Raw genomic sequence first — 27,851 nt, forward strand, 5'->3', positions numbered from 1 at the left:
AAAACACCTAATAACCAAATCACAACCGACATCTACCACAAACCTACAGACTCACAACAATACCTCCTTTTTAGCTCATGCCACCCAAAACACACCAAGATAAATATCCCCTTTAATTTAGCTAAAAGAATTTGCACCATTGTCTCTGACCCAACCACTCGAGAAATATGTTTACAAGATCTCAAAAAAACACTATTACAACGCCAATATCCCTCCACACTCATAGATCTTGGAATAAAACGTGCCAAGGAACTTGACAAAAACACACTAAAAACCAACCAACATAATAACACACCCAACCCCAAAATACTTCCATACATCTCCACCCATAACCCCAATAACATCGAAGCATTCACCACAATTAAACAAAACCTCCCCTTACTCACCACAGACCCGAAAATGAACAATATCATTAATACACACAAAGTCCTTAAATGCAAAAGGCAACACAAATCTTTGAAAACATTATTAACCAATTCCAAACTACATACACTTCTTCCACCCCCATCAGTTAAAAAATGTGCACGCCCTAATTGTGGCACCTGCCCCTACCTACTTGAAGGCTCTGAATTTACCTTCAAACGAGGAACAAAGTTTAAAATTAAAACCAATTTCTCTTGTTCCTCGGGTAACCTCATTTATGTCCTTACTTGCGCAGGTTGCCAAAACTTCTATATCGGACAGACGAGCCTCCCATTACGTAGAAGAGTAGCTGTCCATTAGGAACAAATAAACCTCCCTCAATACCGCCAAATTTCACTCAGTGGCCACATAGACTCTTGCGCCAGAAACAAAAACCCTAAATTCATTATATTCCCTTTCTATCAATGTAAAGACAGAATCTCCACACAAGAAAGAATCAACAAGGAGAATCTTTTCATAGAGAAATTCCAACCATTTCTTAACACCTTATTCCTCTATGAACAGACACAAACTTCCTGTTTGGAAAAAAAGAGTTCATAACTCCAACTAAAAATACTTGTCTCCCCTTACACACACTTCCTGTTTTGACACCACATTTCCTGCTTAACACAAACTTTTAACCCTTTTTTTTAAACCTAACAAAACTCTCAACCCTCATGCATCCTTATTTTTCCTACCAATTTATACATGAACTACTATTGAACTACAAAAGTTCAAAGACAATATAATGTATGGGTATATTTATTTTTTTATATATTATTGTTTTATATATTATTTTCTTCATTTTGTACTTCTTTGTAAAAAAACATTTTCATTCTCCTTCTTCTTGATAATTTGCTTCTTCGCAATGAAAAGCGGTTAGAAAAAATCTTTATTAAATTATGCTTCCAGTTCAGCATTCTGTCTTTTTTTCATTTTCCTATTATTTCTCCACATGCGGTTAACACAACCCCACTAATTACTGACTTATATATATATATATATATATATATATATATATTCAATAATAGGATGAATTCTTTTATAAGAATTTATCAAATAGCTATATATATATATATATATATATATATATATATATAAACATATATATATATTCTTTTATTCTTTCTTTTACTTGTTTCGGTCATTTGACTATGGCCATACTGGAGCACTGCCTTGAAAGATTTTAGTCGAACAAATGGACCCTAGGACTTATTTTTTGAGCCTATTACTAACTCTATTGGTCTCTTTGGCGAAACCACTAAGTTATGAGGATGTAAACACACCAACACCTGTTGTCAAACAGTGATGGGGGTACAAACACAGACATTAAGATACACACCCATATTCATATACATATACAACAGGTTTCTTTCAGTTTCCATCTACCAAATCCACCCGCAAGGCTTTGATTGGCCTGAAGCTATAGAAGAAGACTGAACCCAGAACCATGTGGTTGGGAAGCAAGCTTCTTACCACACAGTCATGTCTGTGCCTGTGGAGGCGCAATGGCCCAGTGGTCAGGGCAGCGAACTCGTGGTCATAGGATTGCATTTCGATTCCCAGACCGGGCATTGTGAGTGTTTATTGAGTGAAAACACCTAAAGCTCCACGAGGCTCCGGCAGGGGATAGTGGCGAACCCTGCTGTAATCTTTCACCACAACTTTCTCTCACTCTTACTTCCTGTTTCTGTTGTGCCTGTAATTCAAAGGGTCAGCCTTGTCACACTGTGTCACACTGAATATCCCCGAGAACTACGTTAAGGGTACACGTGTCTGTGGAGTGCTCAGCCACTTGCACGTTAATTTCATGAGCAGGCTGTTCCATTGATCGGATCAACTGGAACCCTTGATGTTGTAAGCGACGGAGTGCCAACAACAACAATGTCTGTGCCTAGCTCCTTACCACATAGCCACATTTGCACACACATTTCAACACGTGAAACTATTAATACAAACGTTTTTCTTCTCCCTCCATTTTTTTCCCCTCATTCCTTTCTGTCAAAGAGTGTTGGCTTGAAACGTCAAAGACTTCTTCCATTTTTCCTGAATGTCAAACTAATACACCTTGTTTGTTGTTCCCTCACCTGTCTCTATCGTTTGTTTTTTGTACATTTGAACCATGTATATGTGTGTGCTTGCATTTGTGCCTTGTTGTCTATCCCATGATGATCAAAGGAAGTCCAGCCATGGCTATGCCATCTTATTTTCAGCATATCTTGGACTAAATTCTACAATGTATCTATCTTTATAGAGTTGTGGTTTAAAGGAGATTTGGCTGCTATTTCCATTCAATTAAGTCACTGAGTAGAGGCTCACACATATCTACATTTGTTTGAAATGGTTGGTCAAGTTGCATACTTTTACATTTCAAGATAACTTAGCCATTTGATAAATGGAGAATGATAAGGTATGTACCACACAGGAATAAGTACTAGGGTTGGAATGGAGTGCTACAGAATGGCTGCCAACCACTGACTAAAACCAGTAAAGGAGTTTCAATGTTTGATAATATTCATGTATCATAAAATGGAAAAAGTGAAGATTTCAAAGAAACAGCATGACACAAGTGAAAGAATGAAGGCCAACTAATCAACATAATGATTTTATGTGTTTTCTCATATATCTATTCCATCATACAATTTTGTTATACTTTGTTATACTTCCAAATACACACACTGGTTATAGTGCATTTCAGGTTTAGTTAAATAGTTAGAAATGTCTTATCCCATAACTGTTACTTTCTCAATGATTTAAAAAAATTGAGGAAAAATCTTTGTTATAACTAAAACTGAAGTGAACCATAAGCAATGTGAGTGTGTGTTTATTGGCAATATGACCCTTCCAAAGTATAACAATATCAGTTTCAACACATTGGATCATAATTCTTAGTCAACAGATTCAAGATTACAATATATGTATATACAGGGCTTGGACAAAATAATGGAAACACCTATCATCATAGCATCATAATTTTGAAATATCTGTAAAACCATCAAAAGCTTGTTTATTTTTATGTTTTTTGATTTATTATTAGTGTTGCTTAATATGTTTTGCTAAAATTGCTGTTCCTTTTCAGATATCATCAGAAAAAGGTAATTAAAATTCATTAAAATGACAGCTCTATCGGACTTTCAGAGAGGTCAAATTGTTGATGCTCGTATGGCAGGCACTAGCATCACGAAAACAGCCAAAATGTTTGGTGTATCAAGAAGTACTGTCTCGAAAGTAATGCCAGCCTTTGAGAAAGAGGGAAAAACTTCCTTGTTAAAACAAAACCCTGGAAGAACACCAAAACTTTCAAATAGGGACCGTTGAACTCTTACGCAAATTATTAGACAGGATCACAAAAGTACAGCTTCCAAAATTACTGCAGAGCTTAATGACTACCTTGAGAACCCAGTTTCCACAAAAACTGTTTGCCGGGAGCTGCACTAAGCCAAAATGCTTAGCAGTATTTCGTCTGCCATTACGTTCTGAGTTCAAATTCCGCTGCGGTCAAATTTGGCTTTCATCCTTTTGGGGTCGATAAATTACGTACCAGTTACGCACTTGGGTCGATGTAATTGACTTAATCCCTTTGTCTGTCCTTGTTTGTCCCCTCTATGTTTAGTCCCTTGTGGGCAATAAAGAAATAAGAATTTATAGAGAAGCCTATTTAGGCATTTTATCTGATCAAATTCATCCTATGGTTGCGGAACTGTTTCCAGAGGGAAACGCAATCTTTCAGGATGATAATGCACCAATTCACACAGCTAAGTTGTTACTGAATGGCATGAGGAACATTCTAGTGAAGTTGAACATCTTATCTGGCCACCACAGTCCCCAGATCTCAATATTATTGAACATTTATGGTGCATCTTAGAAAAACAAGTAAGGAGTCGATATCCTCCACCATCATCACTACAAGAACTAGAGACCGTTTTAGCTGAAGAATGGACAAAAATTCCTTTGGAAAGAATTCAAACTTTGTATGAGTCCATACCTCATAGAATTCAAGCTGTAATTACTGCCAAAGGCAGTCCTACCCCATATTAAAATTAATTTATTTGAAATTTTAAGGCGTTTCCATTATTTTGTCCAACCCCTGTAAATATATATATATATATATATATATATATATATATATATATATATATACAGCGTGTCCCAGAATTAACTATATTTTTCAATGAAATTGGGCATATCTAGATAAAGAACTGATAGAATTGAGTGTTTATTACTTAATTATGATACCAAAACAAATAGATTTTTAAATCTTAGGTCAAAACTTTATAGAAAATTTTCAACATGTTCTCCATCTTCAAATTTTAAATTTATTCTTAGCATTGTGTAAACATTTTGCTAACTGAATTCATTCTTTAAATTCAGCTAAACCACTCCACCATACTGGAGGATAGGAGTTCATGATTGCAGCCAAATTGAAAAAAGCTGTTGTGGACAGATAAGCAGGATCCAACAGGATTCAAAATAAAATAATAAAAATCATAAAATTATAAACAGAATAAAACGTTTATACAATTTTAACATATATTGAACATGATAAGCATAAATAAAAGTGAGTTTTTAAAAAAAATTATCTGATTTCACTGAGATTGATAGTTAATTCTGGGACACCCTGTATTTCAAATGGTATATTTAATATTTAATCTACTTACATCTGCAATGAGAAGCACATTATCAAAGGTAATTTGCAGATATTGTCTGATAGTTCCAAGGAAATCATATACAGCTTCCAATTCTCCATCATCATTTTCTCTAACTTCTAATTCTCCACTAAACAGTTTTTGTCTGATTTTATGGGAAAGTCTACAACAAAATCAGCATCAACCAAGTTTCAGAGAAAATTCTATAACAAACTGCAAGATGTAACCCCACCGCACTCCTGCTGACATAATGCATTGTCTTATAGCTTCAAGATTCTGATGATGTGATTGTTTATTTTTAGAATGACATTGTAGGGTAGGTGTGAGAGACTGGATCTGGCCAATTTAAACATAAAACAGGTAGAATATTTTGGTCAGATGTGGCTGTTTAAATTTACACACATGTAAAGGACTTATCTTCTAGAAGACTTATCATTTATTAATTTACTCATTTTATATTATGTTGTTGGCCATAAGTTGCAAATGGGCCAGTCACTGATTCTTTGCATTTCTGCAGGTGATGACAGTAGCAGAGGAGTATTTGTAACTTGATGCAAAACAAACATCTCAAGGGATGTTGTTCCTATAGCACCAGTTCTTCATTGCTGTTTTTATTCTTCACTTATATACATCAATTTAAGACATACACACATACACTAATTCACCCACATATGCACTCACACACATATACAATAGGTATCTACAGAATTATCCATTGAATTTCTCACCCAAATATATTGGTCAGTCTTAGACTATAACAGAAGGCACTTGTCCAAAAGTGCCATACAGTGGAATCAAATTTGGAATCTTGTACTGTGAAACAGAGCTTCTTGATCATATGACTATAACATTGAGAATTTAGTGAGGAATGGTCCAGCTATATCAAAATGGAATGGTAAAAGTTCTTCAATCCTCTGGGACAATTGTGACATATTTTGGTCACAAGGGTTATAGTCTGTAATAGTATTGTCTGCCTTGAGGTTAGCTCTGATTGAAGTAATCTATGTGCAATGACATTCCAAATGTGATCATCCTTGCAGATACTGTGCACTCAGCACCACATCGAAGGTGATCTCCTTAACCAAGGGTTCTCAACCATTTTTTATCTATGGACCCCTTTGATTACTATTTTATTCTGTTGGACCCCCATAGCCATTTGATGCTTAAAATTAATTTTATAGAAACTTCTTTCAAAGTTCCTATTTTCATAAGCTGGTCATAAACGTCCGTGCTTGTTTCCAGACTTCGAGTTAACCCTTGTTTCATACATTTATTCTGAGTAAAGTAAAGTGTTCCTTTCATAACTCCAAAGTTTTTCTGGTGGTTGGAATCATATAAGATGCAGAGAAATATGTCCTGTGTATTACATGTGGTACACAGGACAGGAAAAGGGTTCAGAAGGCAGGATGCAATTTGATTGTTATTTCTAGCAGATTGAGCAACTGCACAGAGGTTTCCTCATTGGTTTGTTATATGTAATGCAAACTTATATTATGCTCTGCAATAGATAGACAGATATTTGTGTTGTATGTATGTGTGTACAACTTTGGATTGATTGAATTACAGCTTGTGTGTGGAGGGGGGGGGGGGGAGAGAAAAGAAAGGATGAGACAGAGAAAGACAGTATTATAGAAAATAAAAGAGTGGTGAGAGATCACTGACTGAAAACCTAGGTTCGTATAAAAATATTCTCTGTATTGTGTCTGTGTCAGTGTGTTTATGTGTAAGCAGGGGAAGATGAGAGGACATCAACTACAGACTACAGACATAATTTGTTGTGCTCAAAATAATATGTTTGGTAAAAAGACATTTAAACAATGTGCCAGTATGCTGTTTGTTTTCTTTTCAGTAATCACAAATGGTTATCATCTGTTATAAAATCTATATTTTTCTATTTGTATGTGTGTGTGTGCATGCATGTGCATGCATGTGTGAGTGTGTGTGCACATCTATATTCTGCATTTAGTGTGTTTATGTTGTGATGTATGTGTATGCGTTGCATTTTGTATGTCTTATTGCGTGCACATTAATACCAAATAAGAACGGTAACGCAGCAAATTCCAGCTGCAATGGATGCAATACCTACAGAATTTTTTTTATTTTGCCAAGGCGATACATTTGCTCAAACACAGCTTTACTATCCATATCATGACCAACAAACCTGGAACGAAAAGGTTAAAACAAAATGATCAAGAAGGAAAAAAATGGTTTCTATTGAAAGCTGTAAACATATTAGATTACACTGTGGTTACACTTTGGGAAGTGACTAAGCAATTCCTTATAGTTTGTAGGAGTGGAGGTGCAATGGCCCAGTGGTTAGGGCAGCGGACTCGCGGTCATAGGATCGCAGTTTCGATTCCCAGACCGGGCGTTGTGAGTGTTTATTGAGCGAAAACACCTAAAGCTCCACGAGGCTCCGGCAGGGGATGGTGGCGAACCCTGCTGTACTCTTTCACCACAACTTTCTCTCACTCTTACTTCCTGTTTCTGTTGTACCTGTAATTCAAAGGGTCAGCCTTGTCACACTGTGTCACGCTGAGTATCCCCGAGAACTACGTTAAGGGTACACCTGTCTGTGGAGTGCTCAGCCACTTGCACGTTAATTTCATGAGCAGGCTGTTCCGTTGATTGGATCAACTGGAACCCTCGATGTCGTAAGCGACGGAGTGCCAACAACATAGTTTGTAGGACTATCTCTATTTAAGGATGTTCTTACATGATGTCAGAAGACCAACGTTATATTACCAGTTCCAAACAGTGGATGGTTCATGTTTGTGACACTTTGACATAGTGAGTGATGTGCCAGAAGTGAAAGGAGATGGTAGGGGTGATGCACTGGAAGTAACCACCTATGATGTCACCAACTGAAGCTGACCAAGAACTTGTTGCCATTGTCATTAACCTCAAAAGCGAGGCTGTTTAAGACACCGACTTTATTTTCTGATCTCACTTGCAAAAAAAATCACCCCTCATGTTTACCTTCACCTCTGGCACATCACTCACTATGCTACAGTATCACAAATAGAAAAACATATTTCAGGTGTGTTCAATTACAAAATGATGGTCAGTGGAAAGCAAAAATGATGAAAGCAGCTGATTTATAATCCCCTTAAAAACTGCAAGATCTCTTTGCAGTCCTAGTGAAAGTATGTGAATTGACATCTCCAAATGATCTGTGGTTAAAATTAGAGGAAACCAATCCGAAGACTATAAATATTAAATATATCATGACCCTGATGTTGTGATTAATTTCAATGATTAAATCTTCAACATAGTTCCCACTGGTAGTGAGGACAAGATTTGACGATGGGTGGTAATGAAGTGCATAAATATGGCTTGTGTAAGGAGTCACTAGTCTCAAGGGAATCAACTACCAAATTAAGGTTCAACATGTGACTTATTATGATGCTAATTCTCTCACTCAATTTATGGCTGAACGTAAGCCAAAGTTATTTTGATGATCAAAAAGAAAAAAAAAGCCTTCAACACAACTAATAAGTCATATTTGGATATAAAAAAAAGGTGAAATATTCTTTTTTGAAGCATCTGGAGGAACAAGAAAGACTATTTTGATGGTTGATGTAAGGAAACATGGGAACATTTCTGTGGCAGTTACATAATTAAATATTGCTGATGTTTTAATGTCATCATCATCATCATCATCATCGTTGTTTAACGTCCGCTTTCCATGCTAGCATGGGTTGGATGATTTGACTGAGGACTGGTGAACCAGATGGCTACACCAGGCTCCAATCTGATTTGGCAGAGTTTCTACGGCTGGATGCCCTTCCTAACGCCAACCACTCATAGAGTGTAGTGGGTGCTTTTACGTGTTACCCGCACGAAGGCCAGTCAGGTGGTACTGGCAACGGCCATGCTCAAGATGGTGTATTTTATGTCTGGAGGTAAAACAGTTCAGCATTTTTTTTTTCATTCTTTTATTCAACCTGACCATCAATGACACAGCAACCTGTTACACTAACAAAAGGAACAGGAGCAGCAAAAGTGCTGAAATGGTGTTTGATGATAATCTGTAATGAGTGCACTAATGTCTCAGAGTTACTTCTGAGACCTTTGATCAATTTGTTAGGAATATCAGGGGAACAAATTCTCCTTTTGGTAGAATAACAGTAATCTTCACAGAAGACTTTCATTAGACACTTCCAGTGATCCCAAAGAGTACAAGTGCTGATCAAATCTTAAAAGAAACTTAAAACTGAAAACAAACATAAGAGCTTACCTTAAGGAAAATAAACTCTCATCTAGCTGTTATAATGATGATGATGATGATGATCATTATCATCATCTACATTTAACTCCTGTTTTCCATGCTGGCATGGCATGACAGGATCTGGCAAGGCAAGGAGATGCACCAGGTTCCATACTCTGTTCTGGCTTGGTTTCTACAGCTGGATGCTCTTCTAAATACCAACCATTTCACAGAGTGTATTGGCACCAACAAGAGTGCTTTTTACATGGAAACAGCACCAGTACTTTTTATACAACACTTTGGTTTTAGGATTTCAATTCTGTTGTGGTGGGAAGGTCCTACGCCTGCATGGAAAGGAATTAGTCTAAAATCTGTAGACACTTTTAGATCCCAAAGAAGCAGCAAACTGCTCACACTGAAGAGTTCCCCAATAACTGGGAGCTAACAGGTGTGTCACATCACAGACTCATATTAAAGAAAGGATCGCTACTTTTTCTCTTTAGTAAGTTGGCTGCTCCAAGTTTATCCAATGGCACGAGGTTATTAATCAAACAACTTAATTTGATTGAAGCCACAATACTGACAGACTGTGCTGCTATTGATGAGGATGTGTTTATCACAAGAATTTCAACACCTCCCAGTAATACCCCATGGAATTTAAAAGGGCTGCCATTCCCAGTCAGTATGCTTTGCCATGACCATCAAGAATTCACAGGGAGAGAAGTATTAAGAGGGGCTGGATCATAAGTGGAGGGTACCTGTTTTTCTCATGACTAATGATATGTCTCTCTCCTATGTCTATTTTTTACAAATGTAAGAATCAATAACAAACAAAAACAAAAACATTTTTTATAAAATATAATGTAAGTAAATTAATTTGTGATGTTCATTCATCATAGCATGTGTATGTATGCATTCATATAAGCATGCATGCAAACATAAATAGATATACACGTGTACATTTGTGTGTGTGTGTGTGTGTGTGTGCGTGCATATAATATATTATCCAAAATGTATAGTATTATATATCCATCATGGCTGATCTTACCAATCGGTTTTGCACAAGGAACAATCCAATTACATAACCTTACACTCATCAGAGTTAGCCGATATGGAAGGGAATATGGCGACTGCTCTCTATTGTTGGACATGGAATAACACAACCAGTTTGCGGCTGCTGTGGAAAAGGTAGTGAAATGAAAAAGGCCAGGGGATTAGGCTTGGAGTTATGTCCCTTGGTTGCATATGCTGTAAGGCCAGTAGCGTACCCAACCAAGGGACATAACTCCTAGCCTAATCCTCTGGCCCTTTTTCATTTCACCACCTTTCACAGCAGCCGCAAACCGATTGCGTTAATCCACTTCTGATAATAGAGAGCAATCACCATATTCCCTTCCATATCAGCTAACTCTGATGAGCGTAAGGTTATATAATCGGATTGTTACCCAACACTCCATAGTATTCTTTGTGCTAAACTGATTGGTAAGATCAGCTGCGATGGATATATTATACTGTACATTTCGGATAATATACCCATTCTATTGACAGATACACAAGTGCATATATATATATATATATATATATATATATATATATATATATATATATATGTAACTCCTGTTAATAACTTAGATATTTTTCAGCCAAAGATTGGCTTAGACCATGTCTAACTTAATAAGCATGATCTATTAAAGAAAAAAACGAAACAAAACAAATAATATATTGTGGACACCCAAAAATTGCTGCAGTAAATTTTCAGTGGTAGGTTTTAATTTTAATATGAGAAGTAAAAAAAAAAAAAAGAAACAGAAAGAAAAATATCCTGACAACTTTTGTATTGTAAAGAAATTGAGTTGGAACTGATGTAGAAAGAGTCAAACACTAAATAATATAAAGAAAGTTTGATTTTAACATACAGTGTCTGGTGCTTTCGTAATTGGGTAAGGCTTTTTTTGGTGTTGAGTTTTATTTTTGGCTCAACAGGAAAGCTGGTTGTACTCCCAACAGCATCGGTGGTTGTACCATCGCTCTTCTCCACTGAAAATAACACAAACATAATAACATTAATTACACACACACACACACATGTACAAGGGTTGGACAAAATAATGGAAATACCTTAAAATTTCAAACAGATTTATTTTAATATGGGGTAGGACCGCCTTTGGCAGTAATTACAGCTTGAATTCTATGAGGTATGGATTCGTACAAAGTTTGAATTCTTTCCAAAGGAATTTTTGTCCATTCTTCAGCTAAAACGGTCTCCAGTTCTTGTATGATGATGGTGGAGGATATCGACTCCTTACTTGTTTTTCTAAAATGCACCATAAATGTTCAATAATATTGAGGTCTGGGGACTGTGGTGGCCAGATAAGATGTTTAACTTCACTAGAATGTTCCTCGTGCCATTCAGTAACAACTTTAGCTGTGTGAATTGGTGCATTACCATCCTGAAAGATTGCGTTTTCCTCTGGAAACAGTTCCGCAACCAAAGGATGAATTTGATCAGATAAAATGCTTAAATAGTCTTGACTATTAATTCTGCTATGAAGGGAAACCATTGGGCTGGTGGATTTCCAAGATATAGCCCCCCCCCCCCCCCCCCAGGTCATTACATATCCTCTTCCATGTTTAACAGTTGGAAGAAGGCCGTCTGGTCAAATGCTTCTTTTGGCTGTCTCCACATGTATACTCAGCCGGTGATCAGAAATAAAGTAAAGGATGACTTGGCCAAGAAAATAACATTCTTCCACTGCTCTAGGGATCAATTCTGTAAGTTTTTACTCCACTCTAAATGCTTTGCAACATTTGTTTTTGAAAGTAGTGGTTTTCTGATTGCAGCCCTCCCATGAAATCTGGCTTTGTGCAGCTCCCAGCAAACAATTTTTGTGGAAACTGGGTTCTTAAAGTGGTCATTAAGCTCTGCAGTAATTTTGGGAGCAGAACTTTTGTGATCCTTTCTAACAATTTGTATAAAATTCTGACGGTCCCTATCTGAAAGTTTTGATGTTCTTCCGGAGTTTTGTTTTGACAAGGAGGTTTTACTCTCTTTCTCAAAGGTTGTCATTACTTTCGAGACAGTACTTCTTGATGCACCAAACATTTTGGCTGTTTTCGTGATGCTAGTGCCTGCCATACGAGCATCAACAATTTGACCTCTCTGAAAGTCCGATAGATCTGTCATTTTAATGAATTTTAATTACCTTTTTCTGATGATATCTCAAAAGAAACAGCAATTTTAGCAAAACATATTAAGCAACATTAACAATAAATTAAAAAGCATAAAAATAAACAAGCTTTTGATGGTTTTATAGATATTTCAAAATTATGATGCTAGATGTTTCCATTATTTTGTCCAACCCCAGTATTTGTGTGGTAAGAAGCTTGCTTCCCAACCACATGATTCCAGGTTTAGTCCCAGTGTGTGGCACCTCGGGCAAGCCTCTTCTACTATAGCCTTGGGCTGACCAAAGCCTTGTGAGTGGATTTGGTGGATGGAAACTGAAAGAAGCCTGTCGTATATATTTATATGTGAGCATGTCTTTGTGTCTGTGTTTGTCTCCTACCTCAGTGTTGGTGTGTTTACATCCCAGTAACCTAGCAGCTTGGCAAAGCAGACTGATAGAACAAGTACAAGGCTTTAAAAGAATAAGTCCTAGGGTTGATTAGTTTGACTAAAAACTCTTTGAGATAGTGCCCCAGCATGGCTGCAGTCAAATGACTGAAACAAATAAAAGATAAAAGATATATATATATATATATATATATATATATATATATAAATGGTTTCAATTATTCTGGTCATGATAGGGTAGCACTTTCAATGTTGGTTTTTTCCATTTGTTTTCTCCAATTAATTCTATCAAGTCCAATTACTCTGTTTAAACAAAATTACGTCTTCATTATCACATCTGTAATTACATTGACCTGCACTGAAGCACGTGCATGCATACATACACACAAAGAGCATAGACATGTTTTTCTGTTTTTGAGTGATTGAAATCGTAACCGCGACCACATTTATACATTTATTAAATGAATACTTAGAATGTGGCTAAACGTATGATTTTAATCTTGGCTACAAATGTTTATGTGTAGAGAGATGGAAAATAAAATACATAGAAAACATCTTTGCTCTCAAGGATCATTTTGACCCAACCTACATCGGTCCCTCATGAGTGGGAAACTATAATCTAGTTGTGATGCATCCCTTGATGCTGAAGCATCTCATCAGGTGATGTAATAAGAGGTTTCGCTCAGATTTAATACAGCATGTTGTTAGAGACTGTCAGTTTAAGCCATTTGACAGGAATAGCAAGCGACAGACTGCATTGCAAATTTATAGATACAGACAAAGAGTAATTAAGGAAAATAAGATGAATAACTTCATATCTATATTACATGTTTCAGTCATTAGACTGTGGCCATGCTGGGGCACTGCCTTGAAGAATTTTTAATTGAATGTATCAACCCCAGAACTTGATTTTTTAAATCTTGAGACTTTTTCTATAGATGTCTTTAGTTGGACCACTAAGTTATGGCTGTTAAGTGGTGGTGGTGGTGGTGGGGGACACACACACACAAACACAAACAAAAAGACATATACACACATATATATATGTACAACAGGCTTCTTTCAGTTTCCATCTACCAAATCTCCTCACAGGCTTTGGTCAGTTTGAGGCTATAGTAGAAGACATGCCCAAGGTATCACGCAGTGGGACTGAACCTGGAAGCATGTGGTTGGGAAGTAAGCTTCTTACCACACAGCCACTCCTGTGCCTATATATATATCATCATCATCATCATCATCGTTTAACGTCCGCTTTCCATGCTAGCATGGGTTGGACGATTTGACTGAGGACTGGTGAAACCGGATGGCAACACCAGGCTCCAGTCTAATTTGGCAGAGTTTCTACAGCTGGATGCCCTTCCTAATGCCAACCACTCAGAGAGTGTAGTAGGTGCTTTTACGTGTCACCCGCACGAAAACGGCCACGCTCGAAATGGTGTCTTTTATGTGCCACCCGCACAAGCCAGTCCAGGGGCACTGGCAACGATCTCGCTCGAAAATCCTACAGGAGCCAGTCAGGCGGTACTGGCAACGGCCACGCTCAAAATGGTGCATCTCATGTGCCAACCGCACAAGAACCAGTCCAGGGGCACTGGCAACGATCTTACTTGGCTTGCCGGGTCTTCTCACGCACAGCACATTTCCAAAGGTCTCGGTCAGTAGTCATCGCCTCGGTGAGGCCCAATGTATGGAGGTCTTGCCTCACCACCTCAGCCCAGGTCTTCCTGGGCCTACCTCTTCCACGGGTTCCCTCAACTGTTAGGGTGTGGCACTTTTTCACGCAGCTATCCTCATCCATCTTCACCACATGTCCATACCAGCGCAATCGTCTCTCTTGCACACCACAACTGATGCTTCTAATGTTCAGCTTTTCTCTCAAGATACTTACACTCTGACGGGTATTCACATTGACATTACACATCCAACGGAGCATACTGGCTTCATTCCTTGCGAGCTTACGTATGTCCTCAGCAGTTACAGCCCATGTTTCACTGCCATGTAGCATGGCTGTTCGTACGCATGCGTCATACAGTCTGCCTTTTACTCTGAGTGAGAGTCCCTTTGTCGCCAGCAGGGGTAAGAGCTCTCTAAACTTTGCCCAGGCTATTCTTATTCTAGCAGCTACACTTTCAGCGCACCCACCCCCACTACTAACTTGGTCGCCCAGATAGCGGAAGCTATCGACTACCTCTAGTTTTCACCCTGGAATGAGATAGAAGTTGTTTCCTGTTTGTTTACAGTCTTTATTGCACCTGAACATCTGCCACAAACAAAAACTAACTTGCTAGTTAACCTGCCTTTGATGTTGCTGCACCTCTTATGTGTCCATAGCTTGCACCGGGTACATCTTATAGAGTTACTACCTACTCCTTTTCTACATACTGAGCAGGGCCATCTACCTGAAGGGGTTTGTGTTTTATCTACCTTCCTACTTATTAGGATTTTGGTTTTAGCTAGGTTGACTCTAAGGCCCTTCAATTCTAGACCTTGCTTCCACACCTGAAACTTCTCCTCTAGTTCTGATAGTGACTCCGCAATTAGGGCAAGGTCATCAGCATAGAGGAGCTCCCAGGGGCAACCTGTCTTGAACTCCTCTGTGATTGCCTGGAGGACTATGATAAATAAGAGGGGGCTGAGGACGGAACCTTGGTGGACCCCTACCTCTACCCGGAATTCATTGCTGTACTCATTTCCAACCCTCACCTTACTGGCAGCATCTCTGTACATGGCTCGCACAGCTCTCACTAACCATTCTTCTATCCCAAGTTTCCTCATTGACCACCAGATAAGGGATCGGGGGACCCTGTCAAAGGCTTTCTCCAAGTCAACGAAAGCCAGGTACAGAGGTTTATCCTTAGCTAGGTATTTCTCCTGCAACTGTCTCACTAGAATATATATATATATATATATATATATATATATATATATATATATCCATTAAGTGGTCATTGCCAGAAAAAAGAGTACTCAATACCAAAGTAGAAATTTATTATATTTTTATTTTGGTTGAGTCAGTCCCATTGAGTACAGAGTCTTCAGACATATTACTTAATCAGAACTTGCCTGAAGACCCCATGAACCACAGCTGTAAAAGACTGACTCAACCAAAATAAAAATATTATATATATACACACATATCATCATTAATACACACACACACACAATGGGCTTCTGCACAATTTCAGTCTATCAAATTTCAACTCGCACACTCATGGTCACCTAAAGCTATGGTTCAAACCACTTTCCCATGGTGCTCTGCAATGAGATTTAACTTGAATCCTTGTGGTTGCAAGGTGAGCTTCTTAAACTACACAGCTATACTTGTACCATGTACCATAAAGATGATTACAGCACATAGGCTTGCCAAGCAGCCACCATCTAAACCAGAGGCTCTCAACCGGGATCTATGTGGCCCTAGAGGATCCACATAAGAGTTTTGGGAGTCCACACACCAAAATAGTAAATTGATAAACTGGGTAGGCAGTTGGTGACATTTATGCAGTTAAAACACACAAAATCTGAGTTGGATGCAGTTTTACTTCTGCCTTTATAGTTCATAAAGAAAGCATTGTTGTGGGAATGTACGCAGCACATGTGCTACAGCAGTGCAATGTGTAGTTTTAATACTGAGATTGAAAGGCAGGAGTGAATTATGCCTACCTAATCTACAAAAACATCAAATATTTTGCATTTTATTTATAATAATCAGAGTAACCTTTATTGAATTAGGTGCATATGTTGCCATAAAAGGAAAATGTTACTATCGATCTATTTCATTCAGGGTAGGCATGTCCCTGATGTATTGGTATGTATTTCAAGAAACAGGTAGGTTCCTTTCTCTAACATTCTACATAGTTCAACATTGATAAGTTAATGTGTGAAAAACAAAACAGGAATTTTGAAAGAGGTTTCTATAAAACTAGTTTTTAAACATTGAATGGCTATGAGAGTCCACCAGAATAAAATAGTAGTCAAAGGGGTCTATAGATAAAAAAAAAACACTAATGGGGCTGGAAGCTACTTAACTACACTCAGTGTTCTTAGTATGGTATTGCCATAAATTATGCTGATTGGTTTAAAATCAGGCTCAAAGCTAATTAATAAATTCATAAATTAAGTTAAAATGTTTAGGGGTTTTACCTTTTGGTAACAGACTCCCGTCTGAACTGTTTAGTAATTTGTTAGTCCTGCAAAAAAAAAAGTAACATAAAATGGGATTAGAAGAATATCCCCCACTGAATCTGTAGTATTCATTTTTAAAATAGCCACAAAACTTTATATCATACACAACATCCTGAGAGTCTAGTCATATCATATATCACTTCATCATAACACAAAATAATCACAAACAAGGCTAGTAATAGCATAGACCACTTCAATATTCTTCTGATTGGTTTGAATAGAAATATCACATGATCAGTCCTGTTATGGAAAAATGAGAGAAAGAAGGGATCAGACTTAACTCCCTTATATTAGAGAGTTCCTCATTTTCCTACAAGTTGAAGGTAAACAAGGTTAGTACATGTAGTCCTGTGTAATATTGTCTTCATTATAACACAAATTAGTCACAACCAAGGCTAGAAATATCATATGATCAGTTCTGTTATGTTATGAAAAATGAGAGAAAGAAGGGATCAGACTTATCTATCTCACTTACGCTTTCCTACAAGTTGAATGTAAATAAAGTTACTATAATTTTTGTGATATCATGCGTTTTTGAGAACTAGGCTGGCTGATGCAGGCCTGTGTGTCTCCAGGAAGTGAAAGATTAATAATGTGAGATTAATTTACCGAAGAATGTTTTTAGCAACAAAGATAGAAACATCGTCAGTCCATATTTTTCCGGCTTTGGAAGTAGGAGGTACTTCACTTGGGACATTCAGAAAACCTGACTTGAAAGCTGCTGAAAAAGAAAAAAAAAAAAAAAAAAATTCATCAGTATAAGTCAATCATTTTTCACAAGTTTTAGGAGAGAAGGTAAAATTAGATGAACCTACCTCCTGTATTTATATTTATATATATTATATATCATAGGCACAGGCATGATTGTATGGTAAGAAGCTTGCTTCCAACCACATGGTTCTGAGTTCAGTCTCACTGTGTGGCACCTTGGGCAAGTGTCTTCTATTATAGCCTCGAGCTGACAAAAGCCTTGTGAGTGGATTTGGTAGAGGAAAACTGAAAGAAGCCTAACGTGTGTGTGTGTGTAAATATATATATATATATATATATATATATCTGTGTGTGTCTTTGTGTCTGTGTTTGTTTCCCACCCACTTGACAATCAGTGGTTGAGTGTTTTTATGTCTTAGTAACTTAGCAGTTTAGCAAAAGTGACTGATAGAATAAGTACTAGGCTTAAAGAGAATAAGTCCTGGAGTGGAATTCTTTGAGAGGTTGAACCCTTCAAAGCAGTGACCCAACATGGCTGCAGTCACATGACTGAAACAAGTAAAAGATCAATAGAAACATGGGTCACAAGTCCTCAATAGTTCAATCACTGGTTCGCTGCCTTATGATGGTGAGAGGATAAGGGAGTGTCTGTGTCACTTGGCTTCAACAAATATCACTGAATATCTTTGCAACTGTTCATCAATTTTCTTTACAATGGTTGATCTTGGCAGGATTTCAGCTCAGCATATAAAGCGACAAAAAGAGTGGGAAGAAGTGCCAACAAGCATTTTGTTCAATGACCTAATGGTTTTGCCACTTCGCCACTTTAATAATAATAATAATAATAATAATAATAATAATAATAATAATAATAATAATCCTATCTACTAAAGGTACAAGGCCTGAAATTGGGGGGAGGGGAGTAGTTGATTACATCAACCTCAGAGTTTCACTGGTACTTAATTTATCAATCCAGAAAGGATGAAAGCCTAAGTTGACCTTGGCGGAATTTGAACTCAGAATGTAAAGATAGACGAAATGTTGGTAAGCATTTTGCCCAGTGTGCTAACAATTCTGCTGGCTTGCCACCTTCAAATGTAATAATAATAATAATAATAATAATAATAAGAGTACTCAGAGAACACAAACCTCTGCCAAGGCAACACCAACGTCCCCTCAACGATTAGCTGGAAATGATTTTTAAAATGGGAATATCTGAAATAAACTCAACTGCTCTCACAAACGAGAATACTAAAAATGAACCTGACTGCTCTCAAGAATTAAGTAAAAAAACTGGAAAGATAATCCAGAATCCTTGTCCAGTACCTGATTGATCACAATGGTAGTCATGGAATGTGAAGGTGGGTGTGTGGGCTGTGTTTGTAATGCTGTATGTGTCATTTGCAGTTGGAACAGGGACAGTTTTCTCTATGAAGGCTTTATTAGTCTATCCACTGATATAGTGTCTTTACGACCATTAAGGTCTATAGTGAAAAATTTATCCATGCATGAAAGAAATTGGAAAAGACCTGCATATGGTGCTGTTAATGTAGGTTTAACAACATCGTTGCACACAAAAACATGAGTCCAAAAAGTAAAGCTTCCTTCAAGGCAGATCTAGAAATGCAATTGTCAAGTAGGTAAGAGGTTTTAAACAGGAGTGATATATTCAAAATTGGTAAAACTAAAAATTGTTGAGGATAAATTAAATTTATTATTGTTACTGAATATGTTAGTGTTATTTCATTTCTGAACAGTTTTGCTGCCATTTGTTTATGTAGTTCTATAGCCATCAGTTTCTGCCAAGATAGAGACATGAGTAAAATTGATAACAGAGAAACAAAAATAAAACTTTGGAAACAGCAATGCTGCCATAACTTACGTGGGAATCATAAGTGTGCTTTCAAGGGAGATAATCAGAAAAAAGACTTGAAAGTCAATGTAAGATCGTAAGAATTCATGTAAAGTAAATATAACAAACAAGCCAGAATCCTTGTCCAGTACCAGATCAATTCCAAAATATAATCAGTTTGTGCCAGTCACGAGGCCAAACACCCCTGAAAGTTTCATCCAAATCCATCCAGTGGTTCTTGTGTATCTTGTCCACGGATAAACAAACAAACATGACCGAAAACAATAACTCCGCCTTCACCAAAGCGGAGGTAATAATAGTAACAATAATAATAATAATGATTCCAAATTTTGGTGCAAGGCCAGCAATTTTGGGGAAGGGGATAAGTTTCATTGACCCCAGGGCTCAACTAGTACTTATTTCATCGACCCCGAAAGAACGAAAGGTAAAGTTGACCTCAGTGGAATTTGAGCTCAAAACATAAAGATGGACGTAAAGTTCCTATGTATTTTTCCCAGCATGCTAATGACACTGCTAACTCACCACCTTAAATAATAATAATAATGATAATAATAATACTTTCTACTGTAGGCACAAAACCTAAAATTCAGGAGACAGGATTAAGTCAATTACATCAACCTCCAGTACTCAACTGGTGTTTATTTAATTGTCTCCGAAAGGATGAAAGGCAAAGTCAACCTTGGCGGAATTTGAACTCAGAATGTAATGACAAACAAAATACTGCTAAGCATTTTGTCCATTGTGCTAATGATTCTGCCAGCTTGCTGCCTCTATAATAATAATAATAATAATAATAATAATAATAATAATAATAATAATAATCCTGCCAACTGTAAGCACAAGGCCTGAAATTTTGGTGGGAGGGGGGATTAGTTGATTATATCAACCCCAGTACTCAACTGGTATTTATTTAATCAACCCCCAAAAAGATGAGAGGCAAAGTTGACTTTGGCAGAATTTGATCTGAGAACCTAAAAGCCAGAAGAATTGCTGTTGAGTATTTTGTCTGGTGTGGTAATAGCTCTGCTAGGTCTCCACTTTAAGGGTAAAAATAATAATAAGCCTTTCTATTATAAGCACAAGGCCTGAAATTTTGTGGGGATGGGGATAGTTGGTTATGTTGACTCATGTGCATAACTAGTATTTATTTTATCAACCCTGAAAGGATTTGAACTCAGAATGTAAAGTCAGAAGAAATGCTACTAAGCATTTTGTCAGGCACAGTAACAATTCTGCCAGCTCACTGCTTTAACAATAACAATAACAATAATAATAATAATAATAATAATACAGAAGAGACAACACAGCAGAAAGTGATAAGTGCAGAATCTGTGGACAAAACAGTGAAACCGTATGGCATATTACCAGCCAATGTACGCCACTAGCCCAGAAGGAATATTAGAGATGCCACGACAATATAGCCAGGCTTGTCCATTGGACACTTTGTGACAAGTATGGACTTGACAGAGCAAAAAATTGGTACGACCACAAACCTGAAGCCATCGTCGAAAATAGAAATGCAAAGATCCTGTGGGATTTTATTATTCAGTGCGACCATGAGATAAAGAATAGGAAACCAGACATAGTCTTTATTGAGAAAGAAAACAAACTATGCTGGATCATAGACATAGTATGCCCAGCTGACAACAAGGTATGCGATAAGGAAGAAAGAAAAGTCGAGAGATATGGCAGGTTAGCTTGGGAAGTTAAGCAGTTGTGGTCGATGAAAAAGGTAGCGGTAGTACCAATAATTGTCAGAGCCCTGGGAACAGTGAATAAAGATCTTGAGAAGTATGTGGAACAAATAGGTGCTGCGATAAGGGTGGAGCATTTGCAGAAAACAGCACTGCTTGGAACCGCTCGAATACTCCGGAAGGTGCTCGAAAAATAAGAGGTGTTACCTTAGTTCACTGGTAGTGAACAGCTGACACCATAGTAAATCTCCAGTGTCAGAAGCTGTGCAAAGGCAATAATAATAATAATAATAATAATAATAATCTTTTTACAAGGCCAGCAATTTTGAAGGAGAGCATAAGTTGATTACCTTGACCCCAGAGATCAATTAGTACATATTTTATTTATCTTTACAAGAATGAAATGGTAAGTTGTCCTTGACAGCATTTGAAATCAGAACCTACATATGGACAAAATGCCACTAAGCATTTTGCCTTGTAAGCTAACGATTTTGCCAGCTTGTTTCCTTAGTAATAATAATATTAATAATGTACACAAACAGCAGAGAGTGGTGGAGTTGGAGACCTGCAAAATCCTCTGGGATTTCCCAATCCAAACAGACCAGGTGCTAGAGCATAACAGACCAGACCTAGTGGTGGTGGACAAGATGCACCACATGTGATATATAGTTGATGTTGCATGCCCTTTTGACGCATGAATAGTCAAGAAAGAAGGCAAAAAAATAGATATATATACGATCCTTTTAAATACAAAAATAGCCCGGCTATGGAAAATGAAGAAGGTGAAGATAGTGTCAATTATTGTTGGGTCCTTGGGGACAGTATCAAAAGGCATCAAGAGGAATATAAAGGGAATCGGAACAGAGTGCCCAATAGAACTGTTGCAAAGGGTCTGTCTCCTTGGCATGGCCAAAATAATCAGGAAAGTATTAGTTGAAAAGAACAGATAGCATGGTGCTGTAGGCTGCATCAGCCTGCTTTGCATGCAAGACTCCAGGAGTTACATCAAAACTTGAGATAAAAATAACAATAATAATGATGATGATGATGATAATGATGATTTCAAATTTTGGCACAAGGCCAACAAGTCCGAGGGAGGTGAGTATAAGTTAATTACATTGACCCCAGTACTCAACTGGTACTTATTTTTATTTGACTTCAAAAGGATGAAAGGCAAAGTCAACTTCAATGGAATTTGAACTCAGAATGAGAAGACTGGCAAAAATGCTACTAAGCATTTTACCCAGCATGCTAATGACTCTGCCAGCTCACTGCCTTAATGATAATACTTACATGACTCTCTACCGCTCTTTGGACTAATTAAATATATGGCCCGGGAACAAAATTGTGTTAAAGCATCTGCCAAATCTACTGTCAGTTCTGATGGGGAACATTTCTGTCAAAGAAATATTTAGAACATTAACTATTATATAAATAAAATGTTATTATTAAGAAAAGCTAGATTTATATAAATTTATCAAATATTATAAAAACAAAAACAAAAAAAAAGGTAAACAAAACGAAGAATGTTAAACTTGAACCAACATGGAGCCTTTATGTGGTCATCTGACCTGCTAAAAATAGCAGTCAAAGCTCTTGGAAATCATTCTACAGATTTAAGAAAAAAGAGGAAATTGAGATGATTTAATCATGGAATAATGTAATACAAGATACATTAAAACAACACAGAAATAAAATAACACAGAGATCAGTAGTGGAATGCCAGTCTTCTATTATAATTCCATTTACATGTAGGATACTTTAGAAAAGTGGTTCTTAACCTTTTGTTTTGGTTGCGCCTCTTTTTAAGTAGTTATTATGTCTAGGACCCACCTAAGTGGTGAGGAAGGTATCATGACTAAACTAAATTAACATGGATAATAATTAATGAATTTTACTCCAAAAAAAAAAGGATTATATGAGCTTATAACAGTGAAATGATGAAAAAAATTAATACAGACAAAAGTTGTAAATTTACTTTATACATGGCAAGTAAATGACTTCCCTGTGTCCGATGAGGTCTAGCTAAATTTTCTATATCAGGTTGAGCAAATGTGTAGATTCTACACAGTTGCTCAACCTGCTAGAAATAGCAGCACACTACTTAGCTCTAATTTTATTTTTATAACCATTACTAGTTTTATCACGTATAATATAATGGGCAAGTGTCTTCTACTAAAGCCACCAGCCAACCAGAGCTTTGTGAGTAGATTCAGTAGACAGAAACTGAAAGAAGCCTGTTGTGTGTACATATATATATGTATGTGTATGTGTTTATCTTTCTGTCTGTGTTTGTCCCCCCACCACCGCTTGACAACTGGTGTGGTGGAGCACGAGAAATTGGATTCTTCATGACAACAATGTACCCTGTCATCAAGCTCTCCTCACTTCTGAGTTTCTCGCAAATAAAAAACATGGTATCACTTCTGCACTTGCTCTGTTCACCAGATTTGGCACCTGCAGACTTCCATCACTTCCACAAGATAAAAATGCAGCTCAAAGGTCACCATTTTAATGCCATTGTCGAGATCAAGAGCAAATTGTAGAAGGTCCACAACTCACTTACAGAAAATGACTCCCAGATCAGATTCCAAAAGTGGCAGGAACACTGAGACTGGTGTATTGCTGTGCAAGGTAACTATTTCGAAGGAGATGATATTAAAACTTAGGTAAATAAGTTATTTTTTTTTTTATTAAACATAACTAGTCTGCAAACTTTTTGATATATATATATATATATATATAGGTAAAGTAAATGTTAGAGGTAATACTTGATAATTGTAAGCACCTGTATATGCCAGATCGTGGCCGGAGTAAAAGAATAAATTAAAAATGTAAAAATAAAAACAGAATCCTTTGTGTTCTGTTTTTATTTTAACATTTTAAATTTATTTATATATATATATATATATATATATATATATATATATATACACACACACACACAAGGTGTTTGGTCTAAATTTGACAATTTGTGTAAAAGGAAAAGAAAAGCTCAATATCCCATCCAAATATAAAAGTATTTTAAAATACCAAAAACTATCAGCTAGACTATGACTGGGAGATAACAGTTTACTCAAAGTAGCCAGCCTCAGATTCCATCACGGTCTCAAGACAGTTCTGGAACCTGATGCATGCGTTCTTCACTGTGTCCTGGGAAGATCTTTGAACATCTCCTAGAGCTTGCCCATCAGCTTGGCCTTGGTGTGTTGCAGGCAGAGCAGTTGGTACCTTTTTTAACTGCATCCTACATATACAAATCAATGGAGTTACAATTGGGTGAATTAGGAGGCCAGAAATTGGGGCTGGGGAAATCAGAAATTCTTCGACAACCATTTCTGACTCCTTCTGGAAGTATGGCAAGGAACTGAATCCTACTGCCACACATATGGCCTTCCGGCAGCAACTCTCTCCAGCAATTTCACACAGCCCTCTGAATTGAGCTTAGGCCCTGTTCTAAGATGAGGGCTGGCACACCCTCAGAACACCTTCTGTGTTTGTTCCAGCTGTCAAAGCTATGTCTCTGTTGTTGTTGTCCGTGTCATGTCTTATAGCCTTTAAAGTGTAATGAGTAGCAATCATGATGTTGGCATTTTGATACCAGGTGCAAATCATCAGGATACAGATAACTCTTTTCCAATATTCACCTGGCTGCCAGTCCTCCAAGCCAGCTAACTTTTGGTCAACTACAACTTTAATCTTTATGCTCTTCAATGCTGTTGACAGGCCACCAATACATCAAGCTATTCTTAAAAAAAAAAAAAGAGAGACATAAAATGTCTAACATAGCTCAAACATCTTGTCTGTATGTTTATATTTGTATTTTTGTGTTATTTAAAAATAAATTCCAAACAAATGAATCAAAACTCTTTGCACAAAAATATAAATACAAATTGCGGAGATGTACTTGCATAGCAAGTGACCTGATCTGAGATCGTATGCTGGAACGAAAACAATTGCAGCATGGAAGGTATTTATAAGCCATTTAAAATAACACACAAAAACCGTTAGATTCACTTCAACATTTAAATTTAATTTGTCAAAATATTTTCGTCGCTTTGAGACCGCGACCTGTTCACTAACAAAATTCTGTGCAGCATTTTGTCAGTGAATAGGTCGCGGTCTCAAAGCGATGGAAATATTTTGGCAAATTAAATTTAAATGTTGAAGTGAATCTAACGGTTTTTGTGTGTTATTTTAAATGGCTTATAAACACCTTCCACGCTGCAATTGTTTATAAATACAAAACAAACTGACAAAGACCATCAAGAATGAAAAACATTAAAGAAAATCAGGTTGTGCACAAATATTTCTATAGATTTGTAGTGGCACCAGGTACTTTACCAATTTATCAGGATGAGGTTCTGTTAGGTAATCGATTTTCTTCTCAAGCTTTTGTAGAATGTCGCAAATATTCTTTCCTTGGCTGTTGCTTTTAGCCACATCAGATTTTATCTTCACCTGAGTATTTGTAAACCATCGTGCTATTAGTTCTATGAACTGAAGATCAAAGACATGGTTCTTAAATCTGAAATGGTCAAATAATAAATGAAGGAGGTAAATGATGTCAAAAGAAACAATTTTATAAGAATTCTGTTGTCCCCTTTTCATTAAATATGTTATCACTAGCTTACTTAACTAGGTTGCCACAAACATACCGTTGGCATCACCAACTTACCTATTTATCTAACTACCAATACCAATGTTACCATCATCTTATCTAACTATGTTACTTATTTCTTTATTGCCCACAAGGGGCTAAACATAGAGGGGACAAACAAGGACAGACAAAGGGATTAAGTCGATTACATCGACCCCAGCGCCTAACTGGTACTTAATTTATCAACCCCAAAAGGATGAAAGGCAAAGTCGACCTCAGCAGAATTTGAACTCAGAACGTAACGGCAGATGAAATACTGCTAAGCATGTCGTCCGGCATGCTAACGTTTCTGCCAGCTCCCCACCTTCTGCCAGCTCCCCACCTTCTGCCAGCTCCCCGCCTTCTGCCAGCTCCCCACCTTCTGCCAGCTCCCCGCCTTATCTAACTATGTTACTATCAGCTTACCTAGCTATGTTACTCTTGACTTATCCAGCAAGGTTACACCCAAGTAACCTAGCAACACACTTAGCTGTTCTACCACCAACTTACCTAACTATTTGACCACCAACATACCTATGTTACCACTAAGTTACTCTACCTATGTTACTATTAACTTACCCCAGCAGTATTTCTATTTAAATATTAAATTACATTTTTAAGTTGATATTTTGAAAATTTTTTAAAGAATACCAACAGAACATTTGCCAACAGGGGTAGGAAACTCAATAGTGAAATTTATTATAAAATCAATTTTAATTGGGACTTCAAGTTTTGCCCATCCCTTGCCTCCCTCCATCTCTGTCTAGTTGCATAATTTTCTTTTTTCTAATAAGCTTCTCTATGTTTCTTTGCCTTAAAATATGTTAACACTAAAGGAACAAGTCTTTGGTTGTACCTTACCTGACCGAAGAAGAGATAGGTTTCTCTTCTAAACTCTCCTCATTCTTGAAGAATTAGCAAGAGGATGCAAGTAGGGTATCATCCAGTTAAAATAATAATAATAATGATGCTTTCAAATTTTTCCACAAGGGCAGCACAATTTTTGGGGAGGGGATGAGTCAATTACATTGACCCCACCTCCAGTGCGTAACTGGTACTTATTTCATCGACAGGATGAAAGGAAGAAAGGCAAAGTCAACCTTGGCAGAATTTGAACTAAGAACATAGTGGTGGGCGAAATACCACTAAGCATTTTTCCCAGTGCGTTAATGATTCTGCCAGCTCGCCACCTTTATAATAATAATATTTTGTACAAATGCAAAACAAAAGTCAAACAAAAAATAATAATAATCTTTTCTACTGAAGGGCTGAGGCCTGAGATTTGACTGCAGGGGACTAGTCAATTACATTGACCCCAGTGTTTCACTGGTACTTAATTTATTGACTCTAAAAGGATGAAAGGTAAAGTCGACTTTGGAAGAATTTGAACTCAGAATGTAAAGATGCATGAAATGCTGCCAAGCATTTTGCCTTGCTTGCTAATGATTCTATCAGCTTGCTGTCTTAAAAATAATAAAAGAAAAGGGAAATGAACCCCTGCAGAATGTGTGGGAAGAAGGTCGAAGGTGTGACTCACATTGTTAGTGCTTGTGAAAGTATTGCACAGGAAGATTACAAGCACAGACACAACAAGGTAGTGCAAAACCTCCACTGGTTACTATGCCAGAAGTATGGATATGAGGTAACGGGTGCTTGGTACCAGCATACACTGGAAAAAGTAATAGATGAAAAGGGGGAAGGCAAAAATCCTCTGGCTACTTTGACTTCCAGACAGACAAGTGTCAGAGCACCAAAGGCCAGATATAGTAAACTTTAAAATGGACAAACAAGAGTGCCTAATAATCGACGTGGCAGTACTAGGAGATCAACATATTATCATGAAAGAAAGAGAAAAGGTTGATAAATATGGAGACCTAAGAATTGAGATTGCTAAGATATGGCAGTTACGCGAGTCAAATA

General features: G+C 37.2%; 1 protein-coding gene across 2 annotated transcripts in view; it reads right to left on the bottom strand.

Moving 5' to 3' along the window:
- LOC106875255 (coiled-coil domain-containing protein 180) overlaps positions 1 to 27,851 on the bottom strand; it is a 177,197-nt gene that overhangs the window by 18,558 nt on the left and 130,788 nt on the right. Inside the window, exons 24-30 of one of the 2 annotated variants that reach the window (XM_089338941.1) lie at positions 25,637 to 25,820; positions 22,586 to 22,688; positions 17,624 to 17,732; positions 16,973 to 17,019; positions 11,175 to 11,295; positions 7,135 to 7,209; positions 5,061 to 5,211 (exon numbers count right to left, since the gene is read on the bottom strand). In XM_089338941.1, coding sequence (XP_089195067.1) covers positions 5,061 to 5,211; positions 7,135 to 7,209; positions 11,175 to 11,295; positions 16,973 to 17,019; positions 17,624 to 17,732; positions 22,586 to 22,688; positions 25,637 to 25,820 — 790 coding nt within the window. Of the gene's footprint in view, positions 1 to 5,060; positions 5,212 to 7,134; positions 7,210 to 11,174; positions 11,296 to 16,972; positions 17,020 to 17,623; positions 17,736 to 22,585; positions 22,689 to 25,636; positions 25,821 to 27,851 lie in introns of both variants that reach the window. The other variant, XM_089338940.1, reaches the window with a different exon arrangement.

Source organism: Octopus bimaculoides, chromosome 21 (genome assembly GCF_046866305.1).
Source record: "Octopus bimaculoides isolate indiv1 chromosome 21, ASM4686630v1, whole genome shotgun sequence".
Taxonomy (NCBI): domain Eukaryota; kingdom Metazoa; phylum Mollusca; class Cephalopoda; order Octopoda; family Octopodidae; genus Octopus; species Octopus bimaculoides.